The 26,486-nt window shown below is 50.4% G+C and overlaps 1 protein-coding gene across 3 annotated transcripts in view; it reads right to left on the reverse strand.

The window, feature by feature from the left end:
• The window catches only part of MGMT (O-6-methylguanine-DNA methyltransferase), a 318,837-nt gene that overhangs the window by 218,660 nt on the left and 73,691 nt on the right, over positions 1–26,486 (reverse strand). For all 3 annotated transcript variants that reach the window (XM_058298135.2, XM_058298137.1, XM_058298136.2), the window contains one exon: positions 16,783–16,919. In XM_058298135.2, coding sequence (XP_058154118.1) covers positions 16,783–16,907 — 125 coding nt within the window. In that variant the 5' untranslated portion in view covers positions 16,908–16,919. The remainder of the gene's footprint in view (positions 1–16,782; positions 16,920–26,486) is intronic.

Genomic DNA, 26,486 nt, shown 5'->3' on the forward strand with positions numbered 1-26,486 from the left:
ACTGATACAATCTTCAGTTCTAGACTCTCTTCCAAGCCCCTCTCTCCTGTCTTTTCTCTTCAGGCTGTAACACTCCCTTTAATATCTCCTGCAAAGCCAGTCTTGATTACAAACTCTCTCAGTTTCTGTTTATCTGTGAATATTCTAAACTTGCCCTCATTTTTGAAAGACAATCTTGCCGGACATAAGATTCTAGGTCGGCAGTTTTTCTCTCGCATTACCTTAAATATATCACACCACTGCTTTCTTGCCTCCAGGGTTTTTTACGAGAAATCAGCACTTAATCTTATCAGGTATCCTATGTATGTTATGCATTGCTTTTCTCTTGCTATTCTCAGAATTCTCTCTTTGGCATATGACATTTGGATTAATAAGTGTCTCAGAGTTGGTCTATTTGGCTTTATACAGATGAGAGTACATTGCTCCTCTTGGACACAAATGTCTATGTCTTTCAAAAGAGTTGGGAAATTTTCTACTGTTATTTCTTCAAATATTCCTCTGAACCTTTTCCCTTCTCTTCTCCTTCTGAGACACTCATGGTGAATATGGTTGCATGCCTCTTTCTGTCATTTAGTTCCCTGAGACCCTGTTCAATTTTTTCCATTCTTTTCTTCACCTGTTCTTTTGTATGTTTGCTTTTGGAGGTCATTTCTTCACACTCACTGATCCTTTGGCCTCCTCAAATCTGCTGTTATATGCCTCCTGTGTATTTCTTCATTTATTATACCTTTCATTCCCATATGATCTCTGTTTTTCTATGTATGCTTTCAAACTCTTCTTTGTGCTCACCCAGTATCTTAATATCCTTAATCTCCTTAGCCATCTCATTGAATTTATTAAGGAGATTTGTTTGAACATCTATGATTAGTTGTTTCAACTCCTTTATATCATCAGGAGGCCTATCTTGTTCCTTTGACTGGGCCATATCTTCCTGCTTTTTGGTATGGACTGTAATTTTTTGCTGGTGTCCTGGCATCTGGCTTACTAAATGTATTTATTCTGGGTCTAGTTTCTCTCTTTAGTTTAGGACTTTCTTGCCTTTTCTCCCTTGCTGATTGTGTAGCACGAGCAGGATTGTGTAGTTGGTGCTGTAAGCTGTGGAGGCTGAAGCTGCCCGCACTGCCCCAAGGACCAATGGAGCTTCTCCCACCTTTCTCTTCTGCCAGGGGTAGGGAAAGAGCCATAGCCATTTGTAATAATCCAAGTCATGCAGGTCAAGACCATCAGTTGCCTGGAGAAATGATAAAGCTTCATACCCCTTCCTCCCCTGCCTGGGAGCTGCACGTGTGGGCAGCAATCTATGCGATGCAGGTCTAAAATGACTGCAGTTGCCCAGGTAGATTGATGTAGCCCTGAACCGTGCCCCCACCCACTGGGGGTAGGGATGGACCCTCTGGAGTGCTCAACGGTCTAATTTGTGTATCCTGAATACACCTGCAGTTGCCCTTAGAGGCTGAGGGAGTACTGTCCTTTCTGTCCTTCAGAGGGTGGGAATGGAACCACCAACAATCCACTGGCAACTACTAGTGCAGGCCATGCAGGCCAAAAGTGCCTGACATTGCCCAGAAAAGGTGAGGAAACCCAGCTCCCTTCCTATTCTACTAGGGGACAGGGACGGAGCTACAGGTGTCTGACTATTCAGTCTGTGTGAGCCAAAAGCACCTGCAGTTACCCAAAGAGGCTAGAGAAACACAGTCCCTCTCTTGTCCTATTGGGGATGGGGACAGAGCCACAGGTTCCTAACAGTAGAGTTCGTGTAGTCCAAAAGTACCTGCAGTATCCCTGAGTGGCTGAGGGAACACCAGTCCCTTCCTATCCTATGGTGGGTGTAGAGGTGGAGACAGAATAAAAGGCGGTCGACAAACCAGGTCACCTGGTCTGAAAATTTCTATAGAAACACACCTCCTCTCCTACCCTATTGGAGTGCAGAGATGGAGACCCAAGTGTCTGACTATTCAGTCCATGCCAGCCCAAAGCACCTGCAGTTTACCTGGAATGGCTGGTGCAGGTCCCCCAGCTTCTTCTCTGCCAGAGGAGGGGCTGGAGCCTAGGCTAGGGCTGCAATCTGATCCTGGTGCAAAGAACCCTGTCCCTAATTTCACTGTGATCTTCAGTCAGCCCTGCTTCCCCTCATGCTGGTGGCAGAGTTAAAAATGGTGGGTACCGGCCTCTTTCCAACTTGGACAGGTTCAAACTTTAGCTGTTCTTAGGATTAGACTTTAGCCAGCTGAATTTACTAATCAGTAGCTGAAGTCAGTGCCCAGTTGTCTCTTCCTCCCCTGTTTTTGGGAACTGGAGCTTCCAACTCCAGCCCTAGAATAGCTCCTGAGGAGGCTTGTGCTGCCAGTGGAGAATGGGCACAAGCCTCCATGGCATGGAGTACTCTACTCATGACTATTCTCTCCAGATGAGAAGTCTCTTCTCATACTTTCAAGGATGTTGCAGGATGCTCTTCTGGTCTCCTGGCTCCCCAAAGAGGTGCTTTAGAGAGTGGTAGGTGATTACCAGCTGCCCTGAAGGGTGAGCTAACTCTTGGAGCCTCTTACTCTGCCACCATCTTGCCTCCCATTTCCCATTTCTTTTTAATAAAAGCAGTGCTCAGTTACACAACACCTCCTAACAGAGCCACAGAACTGGGTGAAATTATCAGAAAACTATGGATTTTTTTCAGATGATGTTTAGGGAGGAAAATCCATTTTGGGGAGGCTACTTTTGGGAGTATCTGTCGTAATTCAGAAGAATGATCATTTTTTTCCCCCTAGATTTAGAAATTATTTTTAACAGAAGTAACATTAAATTAGAAGAGGAATTTCTAGAATGACCTTGCACACACAAAAATGGCATACATGAAGATATTTTTCCATTTGAGAAACCAACAAAGAGAAGAATCAGTATACACCCAACGCTGGGTTTTCCTACTGCGATGCGTTAAGTCTTAAACACACGGCTCCCCTCGCAGTTGCCTCCCTCTAGGATTGCTGACTTTCCACTTTCGGTTTGCCCGCGTGCTCCTGGGAAACTCTGGGATTGGAATGTGCCCACTCTGCCTGGGAAGCGCGTGGCCACCCAGCGACTCAGGAGGCCGAGCAGGACAGTCACTGCCATCTCCGCCCGCCTGCCACTGACCCGGCAGTCCCCGCCTGAAGGCACAGGTGGGGGGAGCAGTTCACTGGCTGAAGGTTTAAAGCACCCCCGAGCAGCGGCTCCCCGGCCCGGGTCACACGACGGGAGCCACAGAGCCAGGGTTTTCTAAATGCTTCACTGACTTCTTCCAGGGGGACAACTTCCCAGAAGAAGGCTCAGAAAAGAAGCTTTCAAAGTAACAACAGATTCCATCAGTAACAATCACAGCAGGAAAACAATAATCCCCCGACACACAGTACAAGTATCGCATCCTGCCAAGAGAAAGTGAAGCGAACGGCAGCCCCGACGGTCTGACCTTCCACGGGGCCAACCTGGGAATCCGTAGGTGTTCTGATGTGGACGTAGCATAGCCCTTTCACTAAAAAAAAAACAACAACAAAGAACCACCACCCGTGCGGGTGTGTGTGCCCACGTGTAGACAGAGAGCAACGGTGCTGGCGTCCGGGGCACGTGGAGACCCGCGTGAGCCTGGAGAACGAGGTGGGGCAGGGGCGGGGAGAGCCCCCACGCCATCAGCACAAGCGTGGCCCTCGCAGCAGGAGGACTGCGCAGAGGGCTGAGCTTGTCTCGACCACCGTGGCCTTAACCAGGATTTGGGGCACACGTGCAGGCTGCCGCCCGGAAACCAAGGCTGCTTCCAAACAGAAGAAAACAGGAGAATTCCCAAGTGAGACACCCCCATCTGGTGAAGATGCTCTCTCCCTCTGCCCCCTCCAAGCCCCAAAACAAAGCTCCAAGCACCAACCTGGAAGGTGGGCACTTGATGCTAGCACGGCCCCATCGTGGCTCTCACTCAGCCTCTGCTGGGACCCCTGGCTCGCTCTAGGAAAGCATGCCCACACGAACTTCACCTTGGTTCTGGGTGGAACCGTCTACACTAGGGACCCACAGTCAGCAAACCCCACTTAGCTGGCACCTGGAAGTCGAGGCTGCAAGACCCATTAGGTACAGCATGGATGCTGGTGTCGAAGAAGTCGAGGTGCCAACGGATTCTTATTTTCATTTATTTAACATATTCTTCAAGACCACAGCTAATTAGAAGTAGAAAATGGGAATGGGAGAAGCTGGCAAAAAAAGCAGCACACAAAGACCCACCACCCAGGGAGGAAGGCGGGAGATCCAGGGCCAGCGCTGCCCAGCAGGCTCCCGGCACCCCATCGCACAGCACAGGAGCAGGCCACCTGCCTGCCCGGGGTGCAGGGTGCGTGCATGCATACACGCACACCCACCAGGTACCAGAGCGCAGGGACGCGAGGCGCTGAGGAACGTCCTGGCGAGGACCCCCTTGGCGCCCCATCATGCCCACGAGAGCAGGCTGGAGCCCGCGTCCCCAGCTGGACGTTAACTGGAAACACCCCTTGCGTGGTGCATGAACGACTCCGCCCTAGCTGCGCAGGGCGAGTCAGGCAGCCTCGGGGCTCCCCCAGCCCACAGATGGTCCAGCCAAACCACGCAGGGGACAGAGCGAGCAGCTCCCCCGGGCCAGACCCTGACGGGAAACCACGCAAGCTGAGGGCACGTCCACTTCTTCCCCAGGTCTTCCTCCTAAGACCCCGGCACAGCCTCCCTACCCCGCCGCCACCTTCCGTGTCAGGGGGGTGCCGCCGCCACCCCAACGACTTGGCAGGGGAGCACAGGCAATGCGGTGCGTGGGCCAGCCCCGACAGGCAGGCGTTCGCGGGCCTCGGTCCCTTCTTTCAAGGCTTCAGTCCCTTCTTCAGGCCTCGGTCCCTTCTTCAGGCCTCGGTCCCTTCCATCACCCACTCAGCTGGGGTCTGCCTGACTTCCAACAACCTATCTTCCTCCAGAAAAGGCAAGAACCCAAAAGATGAACATGGCCCCTAAGATGTCTCCAGAGTTGTCATATATGCCACATTTTGTTTTTCCTCCAGAGTGTTCATTTAATCTCACTTCCCATATAATTTAAATAAGCCTTTTAACATATTCTTCAAGACCACAGCTAATTGGAAGTGGAAACGGGAATGGGAGAAGCTGGCAAAAAGAGAAGCGCACAGAGGCCCACTGCCCAGGGAGGAAGGCGGGAGACGCAGCGCCAGCGCCACCTGAAGCCGAGGGCAGGGGCCGCCCCGAGGGCCCTGTCACCTGGCCGGTTCTATCAGAGACGGTCACTGCTGGGTGCAGCCCTGGGTGGGACCCCGCCTCGAGGGTACAAAGCACAGCCCCGCGGAACCTCCAGGCAGCCCAGCACGGCGCCCCACCGAGCCTGAGCAGCCCTGGGGTTCTCATCCAGGCATTATTTTCCTGAAGCCCTCAGTGAGCTCAGAGGCTGGGACGGGGGTGTCTGAGGGGCCCCCCATCCTAGGCGCACGCCACATCCGCAGACTTCTTAATCAGGCCTGTGTCTGCCAAGGTCCACGCTCCTCCCTAGGAAGAAACAGGGGCCTGGTGGCGCTGGATGCGTCTGGAGAGCTGAGCGCGGAGAGGGCGCCCCATCCACCAGGAGAGAACGGGGGCCCTCTCGAGAGGAAATCTATCAGGAAGGGCGAGGATTTAAGGATTTCATCTTAACAAGCCTCATAGCCAAAAACATCCACTTTTATCTGCTTGAAGTTAGTCTGAAGTGCTTTTAAACTCCCAACGTTGGAAACTTTCAAAAAAAAATCCTTTGCTCTGACAGTCTGGTTCATATTCTGAACCCACATATTTGTAGCTGTCATTCAGCTGTTCTTTTCTTCCTTCCAAGAGGAAAGTGCCAGACTTGAAATTAAATGAAGCAGCTTGCCTCTGACTTAGACACGGACAAGCAAGTTTTGCCATTTCTGTCTGCCCTCGACACAGTAATAAAACTGACAGAAAATAAAACTTTTCTGTTGCTCTCTCCTTTTTCCTTGGATGGGTCCAGAACATGAAGATATTAAATCTCAGTGTCACCTGCTTAAACACTGCTCAACCTGCCGCTGCCACCCTCCACCCCGACCCCAGGCACCCACGGGACCAGTGAACGTTTCTCCAAGAAACCAGCCCCGGCGATGGTAATGAGAGTCTAGTTAGAGAAGAGGACAGAAGCTAACGAGGTAACGCGCTGCATCGTCGGAAAGCACAGGGCAGCCCCGTGGCCCCTGCCCCTGGCTCTGCAGGGCCAACCTGTGTGCAGGGGCAAGGTCAGCCAGCCTGGGTCCTGGGCAACTGGCCCGGGAGGGGTCTTTGTTTGCCGTTTTATACGCACAATCACCAACGAGCACAAGGAGCCCCACATCCCTCACAATGCAGAAAGCTCTGTGCACAGCGTCATCGTCCGCCGGCAAACAGCGGCAGAGTTGTCACACCAGACCATGACTCTTATTTTGCTGCCACCCAGTGTGGGGCACCCAGTAGGGCTCAGTGGGCAAGCAGAACGCTCCCGCTGGACCCTTTCCTCGCAGGATCACAGAAACATTACGAGAGTCCTTGTGCCTGAAAGGACACAGCCTTGCTTGCTAACTGTGTTTTTAGCCCTCGACCCGGAACACGTCGCCAGAGTCTCGCTTCCCAGGACGCCACGCTACGCCTGAGCACAGCGTGGGTCAGATGCACGATCTGTGGGACTGATAACCTAAGTCCCTCCCACGAACGAAAATTTACTCCTTTGGGTCTGAAAGCAGGAGGCGAGCACCTTCAAAACTGACAGGCGTCACCAACTTGGAGTCAAAGCGGGGAGCGGCAGCCGGAACGGGCCAGGCCGGGCTGGCCAGGGCAGGCGGGGAGCCTGCACGTCTTCCTCTCAGAAACGCGCGTATGTGATTCAAGAGGCCTCCTTAAGGAACACTCTGTAAAATAAAACAATTACGTCTGTAAGCACATACAACACAAATCATTATTTCAAGCCACTGAAGGAAAGCAATGAGATAACTAGACTTGCTTTAGGTAAAAATTCTACCGAGCGATTTTTCGGAGGTTGTTTCTTCAAATGTTTGTCCTTAAGAATAGTTTCTTCTCTTTCCTGAAACATCAATTACAATAAAGTACCTACCTCAAGAATCCATTAAAATCTCCCAATCTGTCAGAAAGAATTAATTGTGAGATTCCCCAGAGGTTTTCACCACACGGGGGCCCTGAAGAGAGGAACGCTCAGGCAGGAGGGCGCGCGGCAGGCGCGGGGGCGCTCGGACAACCCCCAGGCAGGCGGGGGGCCTCCAGAGGTCCCGGGGGACTCCGGGTGACCAGCTCCATCGCTAGGAAAATTTAAGGACTGATGGGAAGAAGCCAGCGCACGCTGAGGTCACTGGCGTCCCCTCAGGAAGGCCTCGAAAGCACCTGCGCTCTTGGCCCAGCGCACTTACCTCGGCACACCTGAGAGGCACAACCCGAGAGCGCCGCCGTGCGGCCGGGGCACTGGGCAGGAACAGCCTCTCCCTGGGGCAGGGACCCTGCGCTCGCCGAGGGTCCAGGCCCCGGCAGCCTACCCGGCGCTCCTCCTCGGCCTCCACGCCAGAGCTGGCCCAGGAAGGGGTGGCGAAAGGCAGGCTAGCCAACACTGGCAGAATCACTGCCACTGCGACGCCAGCCTATCCCTAAAAAAAAGGTCCGTGTGGATTTTTTAAAATCTTCCAAAATATAAAGGTTTTACGGTAGTCTTGTAGGACTCCATAGCCTTTTTGGTATTACATTCCTGTGCTTTTCCAAAAGGGTCAGTATAAAAAGTACAAGGATGAAAAGAGGGTAAATCTGTTATAAGGGAAAGGCACCATACCAAGAGTTCGTTCTAACCTTCTAGACCCAAGAGCGCGACTGCTGCGGTTTTCATAGCATCGGCAGGACCCCAGGCTGCACGGTCCACTTTTTCAAGTGACTAAATAACTACAGTCAACTTCACAGAAAATTACACAAAGCCCCACAATAATATTAGAAAAACAAACACATGCACCATGACCCTTCTCATTTGATTTTTAGACAGTGCAGGGAAGAGATGAAGAGGCCCAAGCTTCGGAGCTACGTAAGGAGAGCACGGGGGACGGGGGTCAATGGCGTGCTTGTGAGAGAAGCCCCTTTCCTTGAAAGGACAGTCACTGACGGAAACTTGATATTGGCAGGAAGTGATAGAATTATTAATATTATTACACTGCTTTGCAAACTGATATTCTTCATGCAAAGAGTTTTAGGGAAGGAAGGTAAATAAGTAATGTAACCTACAGAAGAACTGAAATGTTCACTGCATGAAACAAAGCAATAAATACTGGCAAACGGATTCACGTGGGGACCAGAATCATATTTTGTACAAAGTGTAAACGTCACTGAAGAAGGACCCAAGTGGCCGACTTCCAATTTACTGACTGAAGAAGCAGCAGGACTGCCGAGGACGTCAAGATGCAGCCAGAAGGGATGGCTCAAAATCCCATGGCCACTGTCAGGTGCCCGATCAGAGGAGAGGCGCCTTGGGCTCAGCTCCACCTGCCAAGCCCAGCACCTGGGTGGAGGCAGGGCAGGGCGACACCCAACCCTGAACTGAAGGGCATTCTAATCGAAGTCTGCAAGGAAACACCAGCCCCGGAGGGCTGCAGGGGAGAGTTGATCCAAATCTTTAAGGAAAAATAATACCAATCCCCTACATGGCTCATTCAGAAAACAGGAGAAAGAACACTTCCAAGCTCATTTTATGAGGCCAGAATAACCCTAATTTCAAAACCTGACAAAGACATTACCAAAAAAGAGAGTTGTAGACCAATATCTCTCATGAACACAAATACGTAAATCCTAAACAAAATATTACAATCTTAAACTATAAAAATGAGTAATATATCTTGAATTAAGTAGCATTTATCCCAACATTTTATGGTTAGTTTAAAATTCAAAAGCCAACTGATTTCACCACATTTGTAGAAACAAAGGAAAAAAATTATTTGACTATATTGATACATGTAAAAAAGCAATCTGACAAAATTCAACACCAATTCAGGACATAAACTCAGTACTAGGAATAGAAGGAAATATTCTCAATCCAATAAAGGACATCCATGAGACCTGGTAAGGGTAATTCAGCATTAATGGTGAAATACTGGAAGTTTTTATCTCTACAACTGGCAACAGAAGACAGATGTCTGCAGCCACAATTTTTATTCAGCATCATACTGGAAGTTCTAGCCAATGCAACAAAGGAAGAAAAAGAAATAAAATGCATGAGGATCAGAAAAGAAACAGCAAAATTATCTTTATTCACAGACATCGTGATTTTCTAAATGGAAAATCCAAAGGAATCATCTGCAAAGCCACCCCAGAACAAGTATGTGACTTAGCAAGATCACAGAATATAAGATCAACATAGAAAAATAAATTACATTTACTAATAGCAATAATTTTTAACGAATTTTAAACTAATATAGAAAACAATTTCACAAAGACATGCGAGACTTCTGTTCTGGAAACTACAAAACACTGCAGAGAGGAATTAAAAGAGGACCTGTGCAAATGCAGGGATAAACTACAGTCATGAACTGGAAGAGTCAGTATTAACATATCAATCCTGCACAAATTGATATGTAGATTCAATTAACTCCCATTCAAAATTATAACAAACTTTTTTGCAGACGTCAACACCTAGATTCTAAAGGTAATATGGTAAATTTAAAAACCTAAAAGTCAAACAATTTTTAGGGAACGGATGTGGCACAAGTGGTCAAGCGCCTGCTTCCCATATGGGAGGTCCCAGGTTCAGTTCCCAGTGCCTCCTAAAAAGAAACAAACAAACAATACACAAACAGATAAAAAAAACCTCAGGGAAGTCAATGTGACTCAGTGGTTGAGCACTGGCTTCCCACATATGAGGTCCCACGTTTAACCCCCAACGCCAGTACCTCAAAAAAACAAAACAAAACAAAAAACAATATTAAAAAAAAAAAAAAGTTGGAGGACTCACACTACATGATTTCAAGACTTATCACAAAGCTACATCATTTGGTCAGTATAATACTGGCACAGAATATACAAAGATATCAATTAAGCAAAACAAAAGTAATTCAAGATGGATCAGCTATATAATGTAAAAACTAAAATTATAAAGTTTATAAAAAATCATGGGAGTGTGTCTTTATGAAACTGAGGTTAGCAAATATTTCTTAGAGAGGACATAAAAATGCTAAACATTTAAAAAATTTGATAATTGGACTTGATCAAAATTGAAAACTTCTACCTATCAAGCCACCATTGGAAACAAAAAAACAAGCCTCCAACTGTGAGAAAATAATTGCAACACATGTTTGACAAAAGACTTATATCCAGATTATATAAAGAACTGCAAATCAAAAAAAAAAAAAAAAATTAAAAATGGTCAAGAGGTAGGGGCAAGATGGTGGCAGAGCAGGAGCTCCAAGAGCCAGCTCATCCTACATGGCAGTAGTAAGCTAAACAACTAGCTAAAGCACCTGTGTGGGGCGCACAGGATACCAGAAGAGCATCCTACAACATCCTTGAAAGAATGGAAGGAGGAGACCCATCTGCAGCGAAGCTGTGTAAGTAAAGCACTCTACACTATAGAGGCCAGTGCCCACACTCCACCGGCAGCACAAGCCACCTCGGGAGGTATTTCAGCGCTAGAGTTGGAAGATCCATTTCTCAAAAACAGGGGAGAAGGAAATGGTTGGGCACCAACTTCAGCTACAGATTAGTAAATTTGTCTGGCTAAAGTATAATCCTAAGAATAGCTAGAGTTTGAACAGTCCAAGAGGTCAGTAGCTGCCAACTCAAATCACAGTGAAGGTAGGGACCAGCTTCTTTCTACTCAGATCAGATTGCAGCCCTAGCCTAGGCTCCAGCCCCATCTTTGGTTGGAAGCAAGCTGGCAAGACATGCATCAGCCTCTCCTGGCAACTGCAGGCACTTTCGGCCCCCACAAACTGGAGACTAAGACCCCTGGGGCTCCATCCCTGCACCCCAATAGGATAGGAGTGGAGCTTTCCTCGGTGTCTGTGGGCAATTGCAGGTGCTTTTGGCATGCTCCAGTTGGTTTGCTGAGTGCCTTCAATTCCGTCTCCACACCCCCACCCTGATAGGACAGGAGGGGATGGTGTTTCTTCAGCCTCTCTGGGCAACTACAGGTGCTTTCAGGCTGCACAGACTGGATACTTGGACATCTTTAGTTCTATGAAGCCAATATTATCCTAATACCAAAGCCAGATAAAGATATCACAAAAAAAGAGAAAATTACAGACCCATTTCCCTAATGAATACAAATGCAAAAATCCTCAATAAAACACTTGCCAATCAATTTCAACAACACATTAAAAGAATTGCTCATGAAGAAAAAGTGGGTTTTATACCAGGCATGCAAGAGTGGTTCAACACAAGGAAATCAATCAATATAATACACCACATTAACAAATCAAAGAAGTATCACATGATCCTATCAATTGATGCAGAAAAGGCATTTGACGAAATACAGCATCCTTTCTTGATAAAAATACTGTGAAAGATAGGAATTGAAGGAAACTTTCTTAACATGATAAAGACCATATATGAAAACCCACAGCTAACATTGTACTCAATGGTGAAAACCGAAAGCTTTCTCATTGAGATCAGAAACAAGATAAGGATGCCCCATGTCACCACTGTTGTTCAATATTGTGCTAGAAGTTTTAGCTAGAGCAATCAGGTAAGAAAAAGAAATAAAGGCATCTAAATCAGAAAGGAAGAAGTGAAACTTTCGCCATTCGCAGATGGTATGATCCTATACCTAGAAAATGCTGAAAAATCAACCCAAAGTTACTAGAGCTAATAAATGATTTCAGTAGAGTGGGAGGATACAAAATCAATACAAATATGCAAAAATCAGTGGTGCTTCAATACACTACTAATGCACAATCTGAGGAGGAAATGAGGAAAAAAATTCCCATTTACAATAATGACTAAAAGAATCAAATATTTAGGCATAAACTTATGTAAGGACATAATGCACTTATATTCAAAAAACTACAATACGTTGCCAGAAGAAATTTTAAAAGGCCTAAATAATTGGAATATATTCCATGTTCATGGATTGGAAAATGAAATATCACTAAGATGTTAATTCTATCTGAATTGATATATAGATTCAATTGCAATCCTGATAAGAATCCCACCAACATTTTTTAAATAAATGAAAAATGAAATTATCGAATTTATTTGGAAAGGTAAGGGGCCCCAAACAGCCAGAAACATCTTAAAAAGGAAAAGTGAACTTCCAGACTTTAAATCTTATTACCTAGCTACAGTGGTAAAAACAGCATGGTACTGGCATAAAGACAGACACTTACACAATGGAACTGAATTCGTGGTTCAGAAATAGACCCTCACATCTATGGTCAAGTGATTTCTGACAAGGCTGTCAAGCACTCCCAGCTGGGGCAGAACAGTCTATTCAACAAATGGTGCTGCAAGAGCTGTGTATCTGTAGTTAAAAGAAAGAAAGTGGGCCCCCATCTCACACCTTATATAAAAATTAACTCAAAATAGATCAAAGACCTAAATATAAAGGTTAGAACCATAAAGCTCCTAGAAGAAAATGTAGGAAAACAACTTCAAGACCTGGTGGTAGGTGGTGTGTTCTTAAACCTTACACCAAAAGCACTAGCAACAAAAGAAAACATGGAAAAACGGGACCTCCTCAAACTTAAACGCTTTTGCAATTCAAAGGACTTCGTCAAGAAGGTGAAAAGGCAGCTCACTCAATGGGAGAAAATATATGGAAACAACATATCCGATAAAGGTTTGACTCCCATTCTATATAAAGAGATCATGCAACTCAAAAAAGAGCAAGCAATCCAATTTAAAAATAGGACTTAGACAAAAGACTTAGACATTTCTCCAAAAGGGAAATACAAGTGGCAAAAAAGCACATGAAAAAATGTTTCATATCACTAGCTATTAGGGAAATGCAGATCTTAACTACACTGAGATACCATTTCACACCTTATAGAATGGCCACTATTTAAAAAACAAAATAATAAAGTGCTGGAGAGGATATGGAGAAAGAGCAATACTCCTTAACTGTCGTTGGGAAGGTAGAACGGTACAGCCTCTATGGAAGACAGTTTGGTGGTTCCTCAGGAAGCCAAAATATATAGAACTGCGATATGAACCATTAATTCCCCACTAGGAATATATTCAGGGAACTGAAAACTGTGAAGCAAACAGACATTTGCAAACCAATATTCATAGCGCTGTTGTTCACAATTGCCAAAAAATGGAAACAACCCAAGTGTCCATCCACCAATGAATGTATAAACAAAACATAGTATATACAAACAATGGAATACTATGCTGCAGTAAGAAGAAATGAAAGTGGGAGACATATGGTAACCTAGATGAATCCTGAAGAGATTATGCTAAGTGAAATAAACCAACATAAAAGGACAGATATTGCACAGTCTCACTAATAAGAACAAAATATGAAGAATAAACACACAAAGTTGAAACCTAGAGTATAGGTTATTAGGAGATAAGAGGAAGGCTGAGATGTAGTACTGATGCTTCATGTACGTAGAATTTTTAACTAACTTGACTGTAAAAGTGTGGAAATGGATAGAGTTGATAGTGGCACATTGTGGTGAGTAGAACTGGTGCAGCTGATTTATAAATGAGATTGTGGCTGGAAAGGGTAGTCTAGGGATGGAAATGTCAACTGAAAGAAAACTAAAGAATAATCTAGGGACTGAGTAACACAGTGAACCTGGAGGTGGATAAGAACTATGGTTGAAAGTACAAATGCAAGAAGAATCCTTCTGTGAACTAAAATGGATGGATGCCACTATTGCTGGGTGGTGGGAATGCGGAGCAGCATGGGAAAAGCACAATTAATGTAACCTATGGACTACATTTAACAGCAATACTGTAATATTCTTGCATCAATGCCAAAGATGCACTGGGTTATCAATAGGGGGGTATGGAAAAAATATGCCACATGTACGCTATGGGCCATAGTGGTAAAAGTCTAATGGTATTATCTCATAATCTGTAACAAGTGTTCCACAATGGTGTGGTGTGTTGGCGAAGGGGTGTTGTGCGGGAATTCCACACATATGCATGATTGTTTTGCAGGTTCACGACCTCTGTAGTAAAAAATATATTTAAATATAAAAAATGGTCAAAAGACTTCACACCTACGAAGATACCAGAATCGCCAGTAAGATGTCCAACATTATAAGTTCCCATGAATTTTAAAACTACAATGAGATAACACTTCATATCCACCAAAATGGTTAAAATTTTAAAAATTGATGACACTAAGTGCTGACAAGAGGATGGAGCAACTAGAAGTCTCATACACTGCTGGTAGGATTGTGAAATGGTACAACTGTGGGAAAAGTTTTGGTCACTTCTCATAAATTTGCCATGCAATACAGCAATTCCACACCTAGGAATCTACTCAAGATTAGTTAAAATGAAACTATCTGTCCACAAAGAGACTTGAACAAGAATAATTGTAACAGCTTTATTCACAGTAGCCCAAAACTGGAAAACTCAAATGCCCATCTACAGGACACGGGGATTAAAAAAAATAAATTAAAAAACTGTGGTATGTTCATACAAAAAAATTACTTGGCAATAAAAACAATGAAGTACTTACTGATATACACAGCAATGTGGAAGAACCTCAAAACCAGTATTCTTGAACAAAAGACTCCAAATACAAAGAGAGGATATACTGCATAATTCCATTTATATGAAGTTCCAGAACAAGCAAAATTAACCCATGATGACAGAAATGAGAACAGAAGATACCAATGGTGAGGGAGGGTGGTTGGCTGATGGAAATGAGACACAAGGGAACTTTCTGGGGAGTTCTATTTCTTAGTTTGGGTGGTGAATACAAGACAGTACATATTTGTCAACACCAATGAACTGTCTTAAAACTTATGAATTTCACTATGCAACTTTTACGTCAATTTTTAAAAACAATGAAATGCTTAAAATTGTTAATTCTGAATACTGGTAAGACAGTCTTCATACTATTCTCTAACTTTTAAACGCTCTCAGAAATTAACCACAGCTATAATAGCAGAGACTGCCAGGTGTGCCCATCCATTCATGCCACTTCTTCAACACTCAGTGAATCCCTAACCCTTTCAGATAAGGTGTGGCAGCAAACAGAGCTGAAGCCAATGAGATGGAGAAACTGGATGTTACTTCTGGAAAGGGAGGTGGCCGTCCCTGTCTTTGTTCTCCTCTACCTGCTGCCTGGAAAAGGCGCCTGGGCACAAGGTAAAGGTGCCATCTGGGAGACACTGGGATGAGCCCAAGTCCCCAAAGACCTCCAAGATGCCAGCCTGGGGATCCCCCTTTACCTGGGTTCTCCTCTGGAGAGGAATCAGTCATACTTGCTGAAGCCCTATCTGGAGGTCTCTGTTTTTCACAGAGAAACCTAATCCTAGCTTCATTCAGAAAGTACATAAAGCAGATACTCAAAAATAAGCCTCTTCATCTTCATTCTATTCTCATAACCCAAAATGGGCATTTAACCAAACATATCTGATACTAATCATTTCTTCCCTTTTCTTCCCCCAGGTTCACTGTAAGGAGTCCCTGTACTTCTTCTACAAATGAAAAAAAAATCAACACCTAATTTCTATGATTTATTATGCAACTGAACATGCTAAAAGACAAAATGACATTTTCCCCTACAAATTTATTTGGTGCCTGTGATTTTCTGAACACAGCAGCCAGATGGTTTTCATAGAAACTGAGAACAGTGTATTCATATAGTTCAAAGGTTTGCTTATTTTTGGTCTTAAAAAAGACTATCGATTGCACCACAGCGCTACGGGAAGATTCTCGACAGCATAGAGAATCCTGATATTTATCACTGCACTTGTGCTCATTATGGCTGTCTCTGACGGGGTCCATTAAAATCAATTTTTATGTTTCTTATGTATTTTCTTTATCTAATGTTCTTGGCACTGTGTTTATTAGCCAGTTAAGACAAGCACTGAGCACAGGAGTGGGTGGGTTCTCTTCTTCTGTCAGAAATAATGAGAACTCCAATTTTAATACAACTCTATGCACAATCGATGAATGGAGGAAATAAAGTACTGCGCTTCAGAACAAAACAATAAGGGCTGCTTTAATTTTTTTAACGTTTATACAATCAGAAAATATAGCAGGGGTGGTTTGAAAGAAAGAGATACGTCCTCTCAGAAATGGCAATATCCTAAAGTCCTGGAAAAAAGGCCATCTCACGCGCTCCTCGGGCCTGCAGGGCCAGCGCCCACGCAGCCTGCCCATTCCTCCATGAGGCTGGATGGACGCCTGCGCGAGCGACGCCAGCGTAGACCTGCCGGGCAGACCTGCGCGAGTAGCGGAGCCTGGTCTTGCTCTGATGACGAGACAGTTACATGAACACCTGCCACAAAACTCCAACGCCACCCCCACATCGAACTGGGAGAAGCAGCGAGCTGTCCGGTGGTCCTAAGCCACAGACCCCAGGCACACGTACACACGAATCAAACGTCCTAGAGCTACCAACAAGGTAATGCCCCCATCGTCAAGCCCAAGAGGAGTCTGTGGCAACAATCACGGATACTGAAATGAAAGGACAGTGGAACCCGGGGCCTTATCTTCTTAGAGTGATGCCCACTGCTGTGAGTGGTGGCTCGCGCACACGCGTCACCCCGCAATCTGCCGCTCCCGGTGCTTCCAGTGGGCAGCATGGATTGGGGGTCCCGTCCTACTTACTCAGCTCGCTGCGTCGCCTGGCCGAGGATCCTGAGTTCGTGCAGACCACGCTCACAGCCTGATAGCTCTATTTTCCCCAAAGGGCTGTCCACTAGCTTGTATTTCATTTTGCAGGCCTTGTCCATTCTCCCAAGAACCTAAGGAGGAACAATTTTTAAATCAAAGCACAGTAAAAACGCCAGTTATTTAAGGTACAAACTATCTTCCACAGCTTTTCTCTCATTTTTGGAATTTAATCATGTGTCATTTTGCAATGTAGTTGTGTGGAAGACAAAAATTTACCACAGCTCCCTAGCAAAGCCAAACGACAGGATACTCTCCTTACGTTTCCCTCAGTTACTATATCCCTATGAGCATCTAGCTTAACCAATGCACAGCTAACAGAAGCTGCAACGACGAGCTCCTTCTAGAAGAACCTAAAACTAAGCTAGCCTTGCTTAAATAAAGCCATTACTAGACCACTTTCTCATCCATGAGACTGAAGGCAGCCAATGCTAATTCTAAATGAAGTGCAACTAAAAATAAAGCACGTATGAAACGAATTACAGAAGCAGAGAGTGGTTTGGCCCACAGTTAGGCAGTGCCCGAGTCAGAAGGCAATATTGGGAGAGGATATGCAATATTGGAATAAGACGCTGATGCCCTGGGCAGAAGATATATTTAATTCACATTTTTAAGATGCACACATAGGCAAAAACTAACCTTTTTGGATCTATCCATGGATTGTTTATCCATGCTAAACAATTTTGATAGATAATAACTTTGGTCAGCATAGCAAGGTTTCAAAGAAAAGAATCGTGTTTAGAGCAAAGAGAAGTCAGCGATGGGACTGAAGCAAACTGGTATTTCAGAAGAATCACTCTGCTGCCAGGGGAGACAGGAAGATGATAATGGGGGGTGCCCTCAGATTGCCCCCTCTCTGGTAGTTCCTTCGCAAGGCTGACCTCCTGCCTCTTGACTTCCCAGGGTCCCTCCTGGACAACATTACAGCAGCCAAAAGCTACCGGAGCTGAGCCCGTCCCCCAGCCTTGCAAGCAGGCCCCTTCCTGGCATCTCCCTCCAAGGGGCGCCTCAAGTGACCTGCCCAAAGCAGCAGCCTGCAGCAAGCCTGCCTGGAGCAACCCGGGAGCACTGCCCTGCTCCCCCAAGAGCACTGCCTTGCTCCCCCAGGAGCACTGCCCGGCGCTCCCCAGGAGCACTGCCCTCCACTCCTGCCATCCAGGGGCAGAGCCGCCCGGGAGTTTCCTTCCTTCTCACCCCCTTGCCCGCCCGCCCTCCAGCACAGACACATCGTTCAACGTGAGGCCTTGTCACTCGGGCTCTTAAAGCCCCGAGGCCCTCACTTTCTCTGCCTCAGTGGTGAGGACCCCTCACTGGCCCCCTCCCATCAGCCCTCCCTCCTGCCACCCCACCACCCCAGGCTGCCAGGGAGGCCTCCAAGCTCACCAGGCACGAGAGTTTAAGGGCAAACCACCCCAAGGGGCTAGGGCAGGGGCAGCAGGCCCCGGCCAGCTCCAGCCCACCGCCTGGTTTGGTAAGCAAGGTTTCCCGCTTGTTCACGTAGAGCCGATGGCTTCGTCCATGCTCCAGCAGCAGAGCCTGGGCTGGCCTCTACCTGGCACTTGGCGCAAGGGCTGGCCAACCTCGCCAGTGCCCACTTGCTGGCACCTCCATCCTCCCATTTTGTCACCCAAGTCCCAGCATCCCAAAGCCCTGGGAGCTCCTCCCTTCCCTTGGGGCTGCTGCTTCCTGCCGTGACACAGAGGCTCCCTGAGCTTGGAATGACCCCTCCCTGCCTGTGTCCCCGGCCTCATCCTCACTGGGAAATCTTCCTTCCCACCCCCTGCCAGCCCAGTTACTCCTCCTGCTCTGTGTCTAAAGCTACCCACTGATTCTCCCATCTTTCCTTCCAATAGCCATAGAGAGGGAGCTTTTGCAACCCCATTTTATCATTGAGGAAACTGAGGCTTCATGAGGCCAGGTGACTCCCCAAACTGCAGGGTGGAGGCATTACACCCAGACTCGCACCTAAGCCGTCAGACCCAGAGCGGCCCCGGGCGAGAGGGCAGGCGCCAGGCTTTGGAATTTTGCTGTGGCGCTCTCCAGGTGCTCGCCTCTTGCCGGAGACCCTGTCGGGCCGCGTCGCGCTCCTCAAACGGCCCACCTTCAGCGGCTTCCCCTGCCTGCAGGATAAAAGCTTCCTTGCCTCGCACGCACGGAGGGCCTGTCAGCTCGGACCCCGACGCAGCTTCCCTCGCCCTCCACTGCACCGTGAAGACACAGGAGCAGCGAAGGCAGAACAGCCACGTCTTACCTGCCACTCGCTGGCTCTGTTACTTTGAGACACTTGCACTCTCTCTGCACAACTTTTTAAAAAATCATCTGATAATATCTAAATCGCAGGATCACAACGAGGGTCAGGGAGACGACGTGTGAAGACTCAGCACCCCCCGCCGAGAGCGCCCTGGCCCCACGATGTCCTGCCAAAACCGCATCCAGCCAAACGGCCTCCGCCTCAACTTCGTCAGGCGTGTCCTGCTCTTCTCCCCAAACTCTTACCCGACAGTAGCAAAACCGTCCCCGTTCTTCAAAAGTGGGCTCCAGCAGACACTTATGAGTCAAGGGCTCTGCTGGCCAAGTGCGTACCCTGGCCACCCGGCCGCGGCCGCGTGCTGCGCACACATATGCTGAAGGCCCTGCGCAGCCTTGCTCTGCTTGCTTCACCCAGCTCTGTGTTTTCCCACGTAACCCTGTTCAGGAAGCGCTGGCCACGGGGAAGGCTGATGTCTCAGCAGCCCCGAGCCAGGAGGCCCAAGTCAGGAGGCCCGGCTCGGGCCTCAGCTCTGCTCGCCCAGCGGAGGGCTGGGCTCCCGGAGACAAGCAGCACAGAGCGAACTGGCCGCAAGGCTAGGCCACAGCTCGTGGAAATCCTGGGAAGGCCGGAGAGCCAGCTTGGGGGAGAAGAGGAACCGAGACTGGGCAAAGTCCCGCTACGGCCACCACCAGGCCCCAGGAAGCAGCGACTGGGGACAACAAAGGGCAGTGGGCACTGTGCTGGCCCTGGGCCCCTGCGGCCCTGAAAACAGTGCTGCATCCGCTGTCACGGCCACTTCTCTGCTGTCACCTGCTCCAGACCCGGGGCCTAGGCAGGAGCACAGCAGGGGAGCCAGGCTGGCCCCGTCGCCGCCTGAGCAAGAGGATGGCGAGGGCGCCGGAGAGAAAGCGCGCGCCCCCGCCGCCACACAGGATTCCAGACCGAGGAGAAGGCGGGACCACCGCTCCCCCAGGCTCCAGCGTCCCCACCAGTAAAATAGGAACGCGATCCCCGACCCCCAGCGCTGGGGTGTCCTCTGGGTCAACGCGGTGACACTCGACAGAGGACAGGGAGAACGTGGGCGGGGCCTCCGTCCCAGGAGGGCCACACGGTCCACCCCCCTGTCCAGGGGAGGTCATCGGGCAGGGCTGGGAGGGCAGCCGCAGGGAAGGGGTGCGAGCTGCTGGGCGGCGGCCGTGGCACCCCTGTGGTCAGCGCCAGGTGTCCGCACACCCGCAGCAGGGCGCAGGGCTGCGGGCCCCTCGGCCCACCAGGTGGTGGGTGGCAGACGACGGAGACAGGTGCTCCACCACACGACAAGGCCCAGGAGGCCACTGGGCTGAGCAGGGGTACGGCAGAGCTCCTCTCCCCACATCCCGGCTCAGCGCCCCACAGCCCGGGGACAGGCAGAAAGTGCTCGGAGCACGCAGCTCCAGGAGGAAATCCCTCAAGGGGCTCAGCAGCCAACGCCCAGCAAGTCTGGGGACGGGACGGGGACACTGAGTCCCAGGACGCAGGCCGAGCAAGGAGCGAGGCGGGCCGAGGCGCGCGCCTGCTGTCAGCTACAGCCTTCCCGGCCTGGCCCGGTGTGAGCACGGAGGACACCAGCTCGGCCACAACCTCCAGGACTCATGGGGAGGCAGGCGGCCCTGGAACAGGCAATGCCCCCAGGGGCCGCTGCTGGGGCGGGGGAAGGACAGCAGGGAGAGAAACTACAGGGGGGCCACAGGGCCACGTGGAGGGAAAGCACAGCCACCAAGGTGCCTGGAGGACCTGGACGCTGCAAGGAGCTGCCAGGTGAGGAGACGCTGAGGGACAAGCAGGGCACAGGCCCCCGGGCGGGGGCAGCCAGCGGGGGGGCGCGGCCCTTCTCCTGAGAGCCCACCAGGCTTTAAACAAGGCAGGGGCCCCCAGGTGGGCATCTGAAGGCTCCTTGTGGCTGCTGTGTGGAGAATGGGCAGGGCAGGGCGTCATCGGGGACTGTACCCACGACCCAGGTGAGCGGCCACGATGGACAGCCAGGGAGGAGACGCGGTGACGACGAGGACGGCGGGGCTGGAGAACAAACACCGAGAAGAGCCGCACCAACACGCACGTGCGCCCCCGCCTTCGCCGCGGGGCTAAGGAGCTGCCAAGGACACGCTGGTCAGCGGGGAGAAGAGAAGTAGCCACAAAGCGTCTTCACAACACGCTGTAAACCTAAAAACATGCCGAAGTTAACTGTTCCTCTAAAAACCACCAATACAGACAGGGCAGGATGATTTAAAACTTCCTTCTCCAATCTGTGCTTCCTAAGTTTTTCAAGTAAACACGATCTCCTTTTACAGTGAGAAAAAACTGTCCTCAAACTCAGGATGTGACGCTGTCGACATTAAGGCCAAATGACCACAAGCAGCGTCCAGCTGCCCTTATCCCCTAACCTCATGTATATAAAACAAGTGACCTTGAATCCAGTTCTCAATGAACCAAAAACTTCAACACATGAACATTTTCGTGAGCAAAAAAAAATAAACTGGAATAAAAAGAAGACACCTGCCGGCCAACCAGGTCCCTCCTTCCCACCTCCGTGAGACTCTTCAAACTCCCGGCCCTCAGGGGGGCCCCAGATGTGAAGGGGCCCTCGCCGCCCTGCTGACGCTCTCCTGCTGGGACTCCCCTGTTATTCCGCTTCTGCTATTCGCAAACGCACCAGCCCCGTTCCTGCCTGGGACTCTGCCCTCGCAGCTCACTATTGCAGAGGTGATTTTCCATCACATTCCAGCCAAGCAGCCTCTGCCACTGCACTCCCAACCCGGCTCAAAAGTCACCTTCTCAGAGAAGCCCTCCTACAACAGGCCTCCACTGCCATCCCTTTTTTCATTTATCCTATTTCTCAGCTTTATTTTCCTTTATAGCACATATGTCACAGAAATTACTTTAGATATTTTTGTTTGTTTGCTGTGTCATCTTCATTAGTACACAAGTTCCACAATTGTTATATGAAAATTCTGGTCGAAGAAAAAAGTAGAAGACTGCTAGGGGTCCTGGTTTTTAAAGGCAGCGCCCCCTTTCCTTCCTTAAACATGGAAGATGTGATGCCTGGAGCTGTGGCAGCCACCTAGGGGCACGAGGAAAAGGTCTGAGCCCTGATACTGGTGAGCCACTGTACCACCAGCAGCTCTATGTCTAGATTTCTACATATGCAAGAAAAATAAAGCCTTGTCTGTATCGGATTCATGGGCTGTGGAATTCCTGTTTCCTTCAATCTGGAGTAGCTCTGCAGCCCACTGCTGCCACGTGGCACTTCACAAGTACTTGGTAAATATGAATAAATCACCTAGCAATGCTAATTGTCTAATTACACCTGAGAGAAGGACTCAGCAAGACAAGCCCAGGATCAACAAGGACCTGCAGCTGGGAGTCTCATGGCCTGAGAAGTGCAGGAAGGCTTCCTGGAGGAGGAGCTCAGAGCTTGAGGAACTGAAGAGGCAGCCCAGGTCAAGGGAGGGCAGCAGATGAGGCTGTAGTGGCCACTGGGACAGGGACAACTGACCCGATAGCTCGGCGCGACCCAAGTGTGGGGGACGAGACAGCGAGACCCAAGAACATCAGGCCGAGGGCAGGTGGACCGCAGGGCACGCTCGCGCCGCCTCCCCAAGCGCGGGGCCAGGCCCGTGGCAAAGCCCTGGGGGCAAAGAGGACTGGGGGTCACGTCAGAGGAGAGGGGAGGCAACAAGGGGCGCCAGCGAACCCCAAGCCAGAACGAAGGGCACCCGGAGGGCAAGGCCTGAGGAACGAGGCCGCGGGGCTGCACGGAGGCGCCATGGCAGGGCGCTGCCTGCTTCCGTCTGCATTTCCTGGGCCGCCTAACAAGGCACCCAGGACGCGCAGCTCAACCCCAGGAGCCGCGTCTCGGCGCTCGGTTCGAGGTCAGGGCTCCGAGACGGGCGGGCCGTGCTCCCACTGAAGTCCTCATCCTCTCCCAGCGCCCACGGCCGGCCCTCCGCACCAGGCCCCGTGCCCGCTGTCGCACGGCTGCCCTCCCTGCGTGTCCGCGTGCCTTCCTGTGAGGACACCGCCACACCAGACTGAGGGTCAGCCACTCTGGCCTCGTCTTCCCGAACCCCATCTGCAAAGACCTGGTGCCCACCTAAGTGGCAAGCACAGGCTCCGGGTGGAGGGGGCACGCCTCAGCTCAGGGCCGACCGAGGGCCGCCCACGCGGGCTCTCTCTCCGTCTGCTGGCAGGGCGGACTTCACCATGTGAGCACGCGTCCATGACCAGCCAGCTCCGCGCCTGGCCCCACGTGTCGCCACGATCCTGAAGCTTGAGCCCTCGGACCCCCACCCAGCAGCGCAGCAGCACCCACTCGGACGGTGCACGCAGCACACGATGGCATCAGCCAAAGCCACGAGAGACGCTACCTGGGGCAGGAAAAAAGTGCATTCTTCGTCGTTATTCGGAGGCCTCTAGAAGTCACCTCCCTTTTCCCGCGAAACGTGTTTTAAGAGGTGACACTTACGCACGCCTCAACTTACGCACGCCTCAGCAGGATCTCCAAGACAGCCGAAGTAGGTACTAGCCCAAATAGCAGGGCTCCTGAGGGCCCCGGAGACACCCAGGTCCTACGGTCACGGCAGATGGCTCCGGACGTTGGTGCCTCGCCAGGGGGCCCTACTTCGGAGTTTGTTCTCCCGAGTGGAACAGAGTTGGACTCAATTGTGACTTCTCTACACATGCCTCTTCTGTCCCTTTTGAACCTATAGTTGGTGGAGTTGGTAGTTATACGTCCAGGAGACTTGAATCTCTGGACTGTCCATGTGCCAGGTGGGTCCTGAGCCTCAGCAGAGTTGCAACACCTACTCTCCGGTTCATTGGACTTGCCCAGGTCAGCTAACAGGGAGGTGAGGATGGTCAACCACCACACCAGGGAACCCAGAGTCTACAACTTCAGGCAACAGAGTCCCATCCATCAGCCGTATGGGACCGAGGCCTCATCTCAACTAGAGGGGGAGAGGGCATCACCATCGCAGAACCTCAGGATTGGGAAATAAAATACGGACGAGAGTAGACTTACTGGTATTCTACTATAGACTTACTGTGATTCTAGCAATGGAAGAAATTTTATCACTGATGTGAAGACAATGGCCATGGGAGTTGCTGAAGGCAGGGAGAGGGAAAAAGAGGTGTGATATGGGGGCATTTTCGGGACTTGGAGTTGTCCTGAATGACACTGCAACAATAGATGTAGGCCATTATATAGATACAGGGCATTATACATCCTGCCATAACCTACAGAACTGAGCGGGAGAGCGTGTAAACTACAATGTAAACTCTAATCCATGCTGAGTGGCCGGGCTCCAAAATGTGTGCATCAATGGCAGTGCCTGTAGCACACTAATGAAAGAAGTTGTTAGTGTGGGGAAAGTAGAAGGTGTGGGGAGTGGGGCATATGGGAATCCCATATATTTTTTTACGTAACATTTTATGTCATCTACATATCTTTTAACAATAAATTAAAAATACATTAAAAAAAAATAACAGTGTTCTGAGAGGAGCACCTGGCGCCCAGGCTGGGCTCCCACAGGAGGCCCGGGAGGGAAACCGTCTCCTTCCTGCTTCCCATGCTGTCCCAGGCCTGCCTGCGTCTTCTGAACCGTCCTCCCAGAACCGCCCTCACGGCGCTGTGCTCTTGCTTGTCCACACTTCACTCTTCATACATCTCCCATTTCGGCACCTGACGGGAGGAAAATCCCCCCTCCTTCTCAGGAGCTTCTCTGCACCCAGCAGGCGGCCCAGAGCTGGCAACCGCCCCTGCGGCCCCTCCGGTGGGCTCTGGGGGTTCCCAACCCGCTGGGGGGAAGGGGCTGGCTCGGAGGAAGGGGGCCAAGCGCACCCCGCGTTGCAATGGAGGTGTCGGGGAAGTGCCTTTGTCCATGGGCCCGAGCTGGGCCGCTTATGCGCAGGCCCACGGGAATGTTTCAGCTGGAAAACCCCGTCGACGCCCTGGGGAGAAACGCTTCTGGCGCCCTGGGAAGGAGGCGGGCCGGGGAGGGGTAGCGGGCAGCGGCGGGTCCCCCAGTGTGAGCGTCAGAAAGGACAAGGCGCAGGGAAGGCCCCGACCCACAGCCCCTCGGCCACCACCCACGGAGGCCGCCGGGACCCCGAGCACAGACAGGCGGTGGCACACTGCTCTGCAGAGGCGACTAGGCCTTCAGGAGCCCACGGCAGGGGCAGAGCCAGTGGGCCTGGCTGTGACGCACAGCACAGCCACCACGGCATCCAAACGGAGCCTCCAGAGCCCCTGGGCCCTGACGCCCCTGACGAGAAGGGGGCAGTCTCCTGGTCTGCTGCCACCTCTCCGTGGCCCAGCCCGGCACACCCGGATGGGGGGCTGTGCTGCGTCCCAGCCCCAGGACTCGGGCTTCGGGGTAAAACGGGCTGAGCGCACGCCGACTTGGGGTGCGGGATCCGGCGGGAGCCCAAGGGCCTTTGATTACTCTCATGGAGCACGACCCTGGCCCGGCCACGGCTTCCTGGCGAATGAGGCCTGCTCTGGAAAGAACACGGGTACGACCGGGGGCTCGGTGGGCGTGGGGGGCGGTGCAGGTGGGCCCAGGGCAGCAAGGTTCTAGAAGCAGGCACGCCTGTCCACAAAACGGCTTGGCACACACGAGACCCTGTGAGCCACACGGTTCAAAACAAACAGAACGGTCCCCATGCCAGCACAAGGCCTGGAAAGACCCAGACGTGGAGGGGCCGAGGCCTGGAGGGACGTCAGAGGGTGACTATTCGCTGGTTTAGAAATCAACTGTTTCTAGACACAAGTACTGTTTGTGTAGCCACATCTTAAAATTACACTTCAAATAGAACTTGCCTTTCCTTCCCAAACCTCCTGCTTGGTGCGTGCTGCTGGGCGACGTCCGAGTGGTTCAGGGGGCCAGGCTCTCTGCTCCGCGGCTTGGGCAGGTGTGTGTGCAGTCGAGCCAGTTGGCTAGGGAGCCTCCAGTACGCCAGCCTGGGGGGGGTGTGTGATAGAGGCTGTGTGTGCAAGAGAGAGTGTGTGTGGGTGAGCCTCTTAAAGCGTGTGAGGGGACTGTACCTGTGAGTGTGTGCATACACGAGTGTGTGGGGGATGGGTCTGTGTGAGTGTGTCAGTGTGGAGAAGGGAGTGCGTGTGACTGTGTATGAGAGCCTGAGTGTGTAAAGGAAACAGACCACACAGCGAGAGAAGCACATCAACTGATGCATGTGCACCGTTCAGCACACTGCTCGGACTCGCCCTGGAAACTCAGCTCTTTAGAAAACACTTCCCGATGCAACCGCTGCTCACAATCCCCGCCTCCAGCTGAAAACTGGTCCACGGTGGGAACAGGGAGCCTGCAGGAGTCTTTCCGGTTGCTTCTTGGTC

This window comes from Dasypus novemcinctus, chromosome 6, assembly GCF_030445035.2.
Source record: "Dasypus novemcinctus isolate mDasNov1 chromosome 6, mDasNov1.1.hap2, whole genome shotgun sequence".
NCBI lineage: Eukaryota > Metazoa > Chordata > Mammalia > Cingulata > Dasypodidae > Dasypus > Dasypus novemcinctus.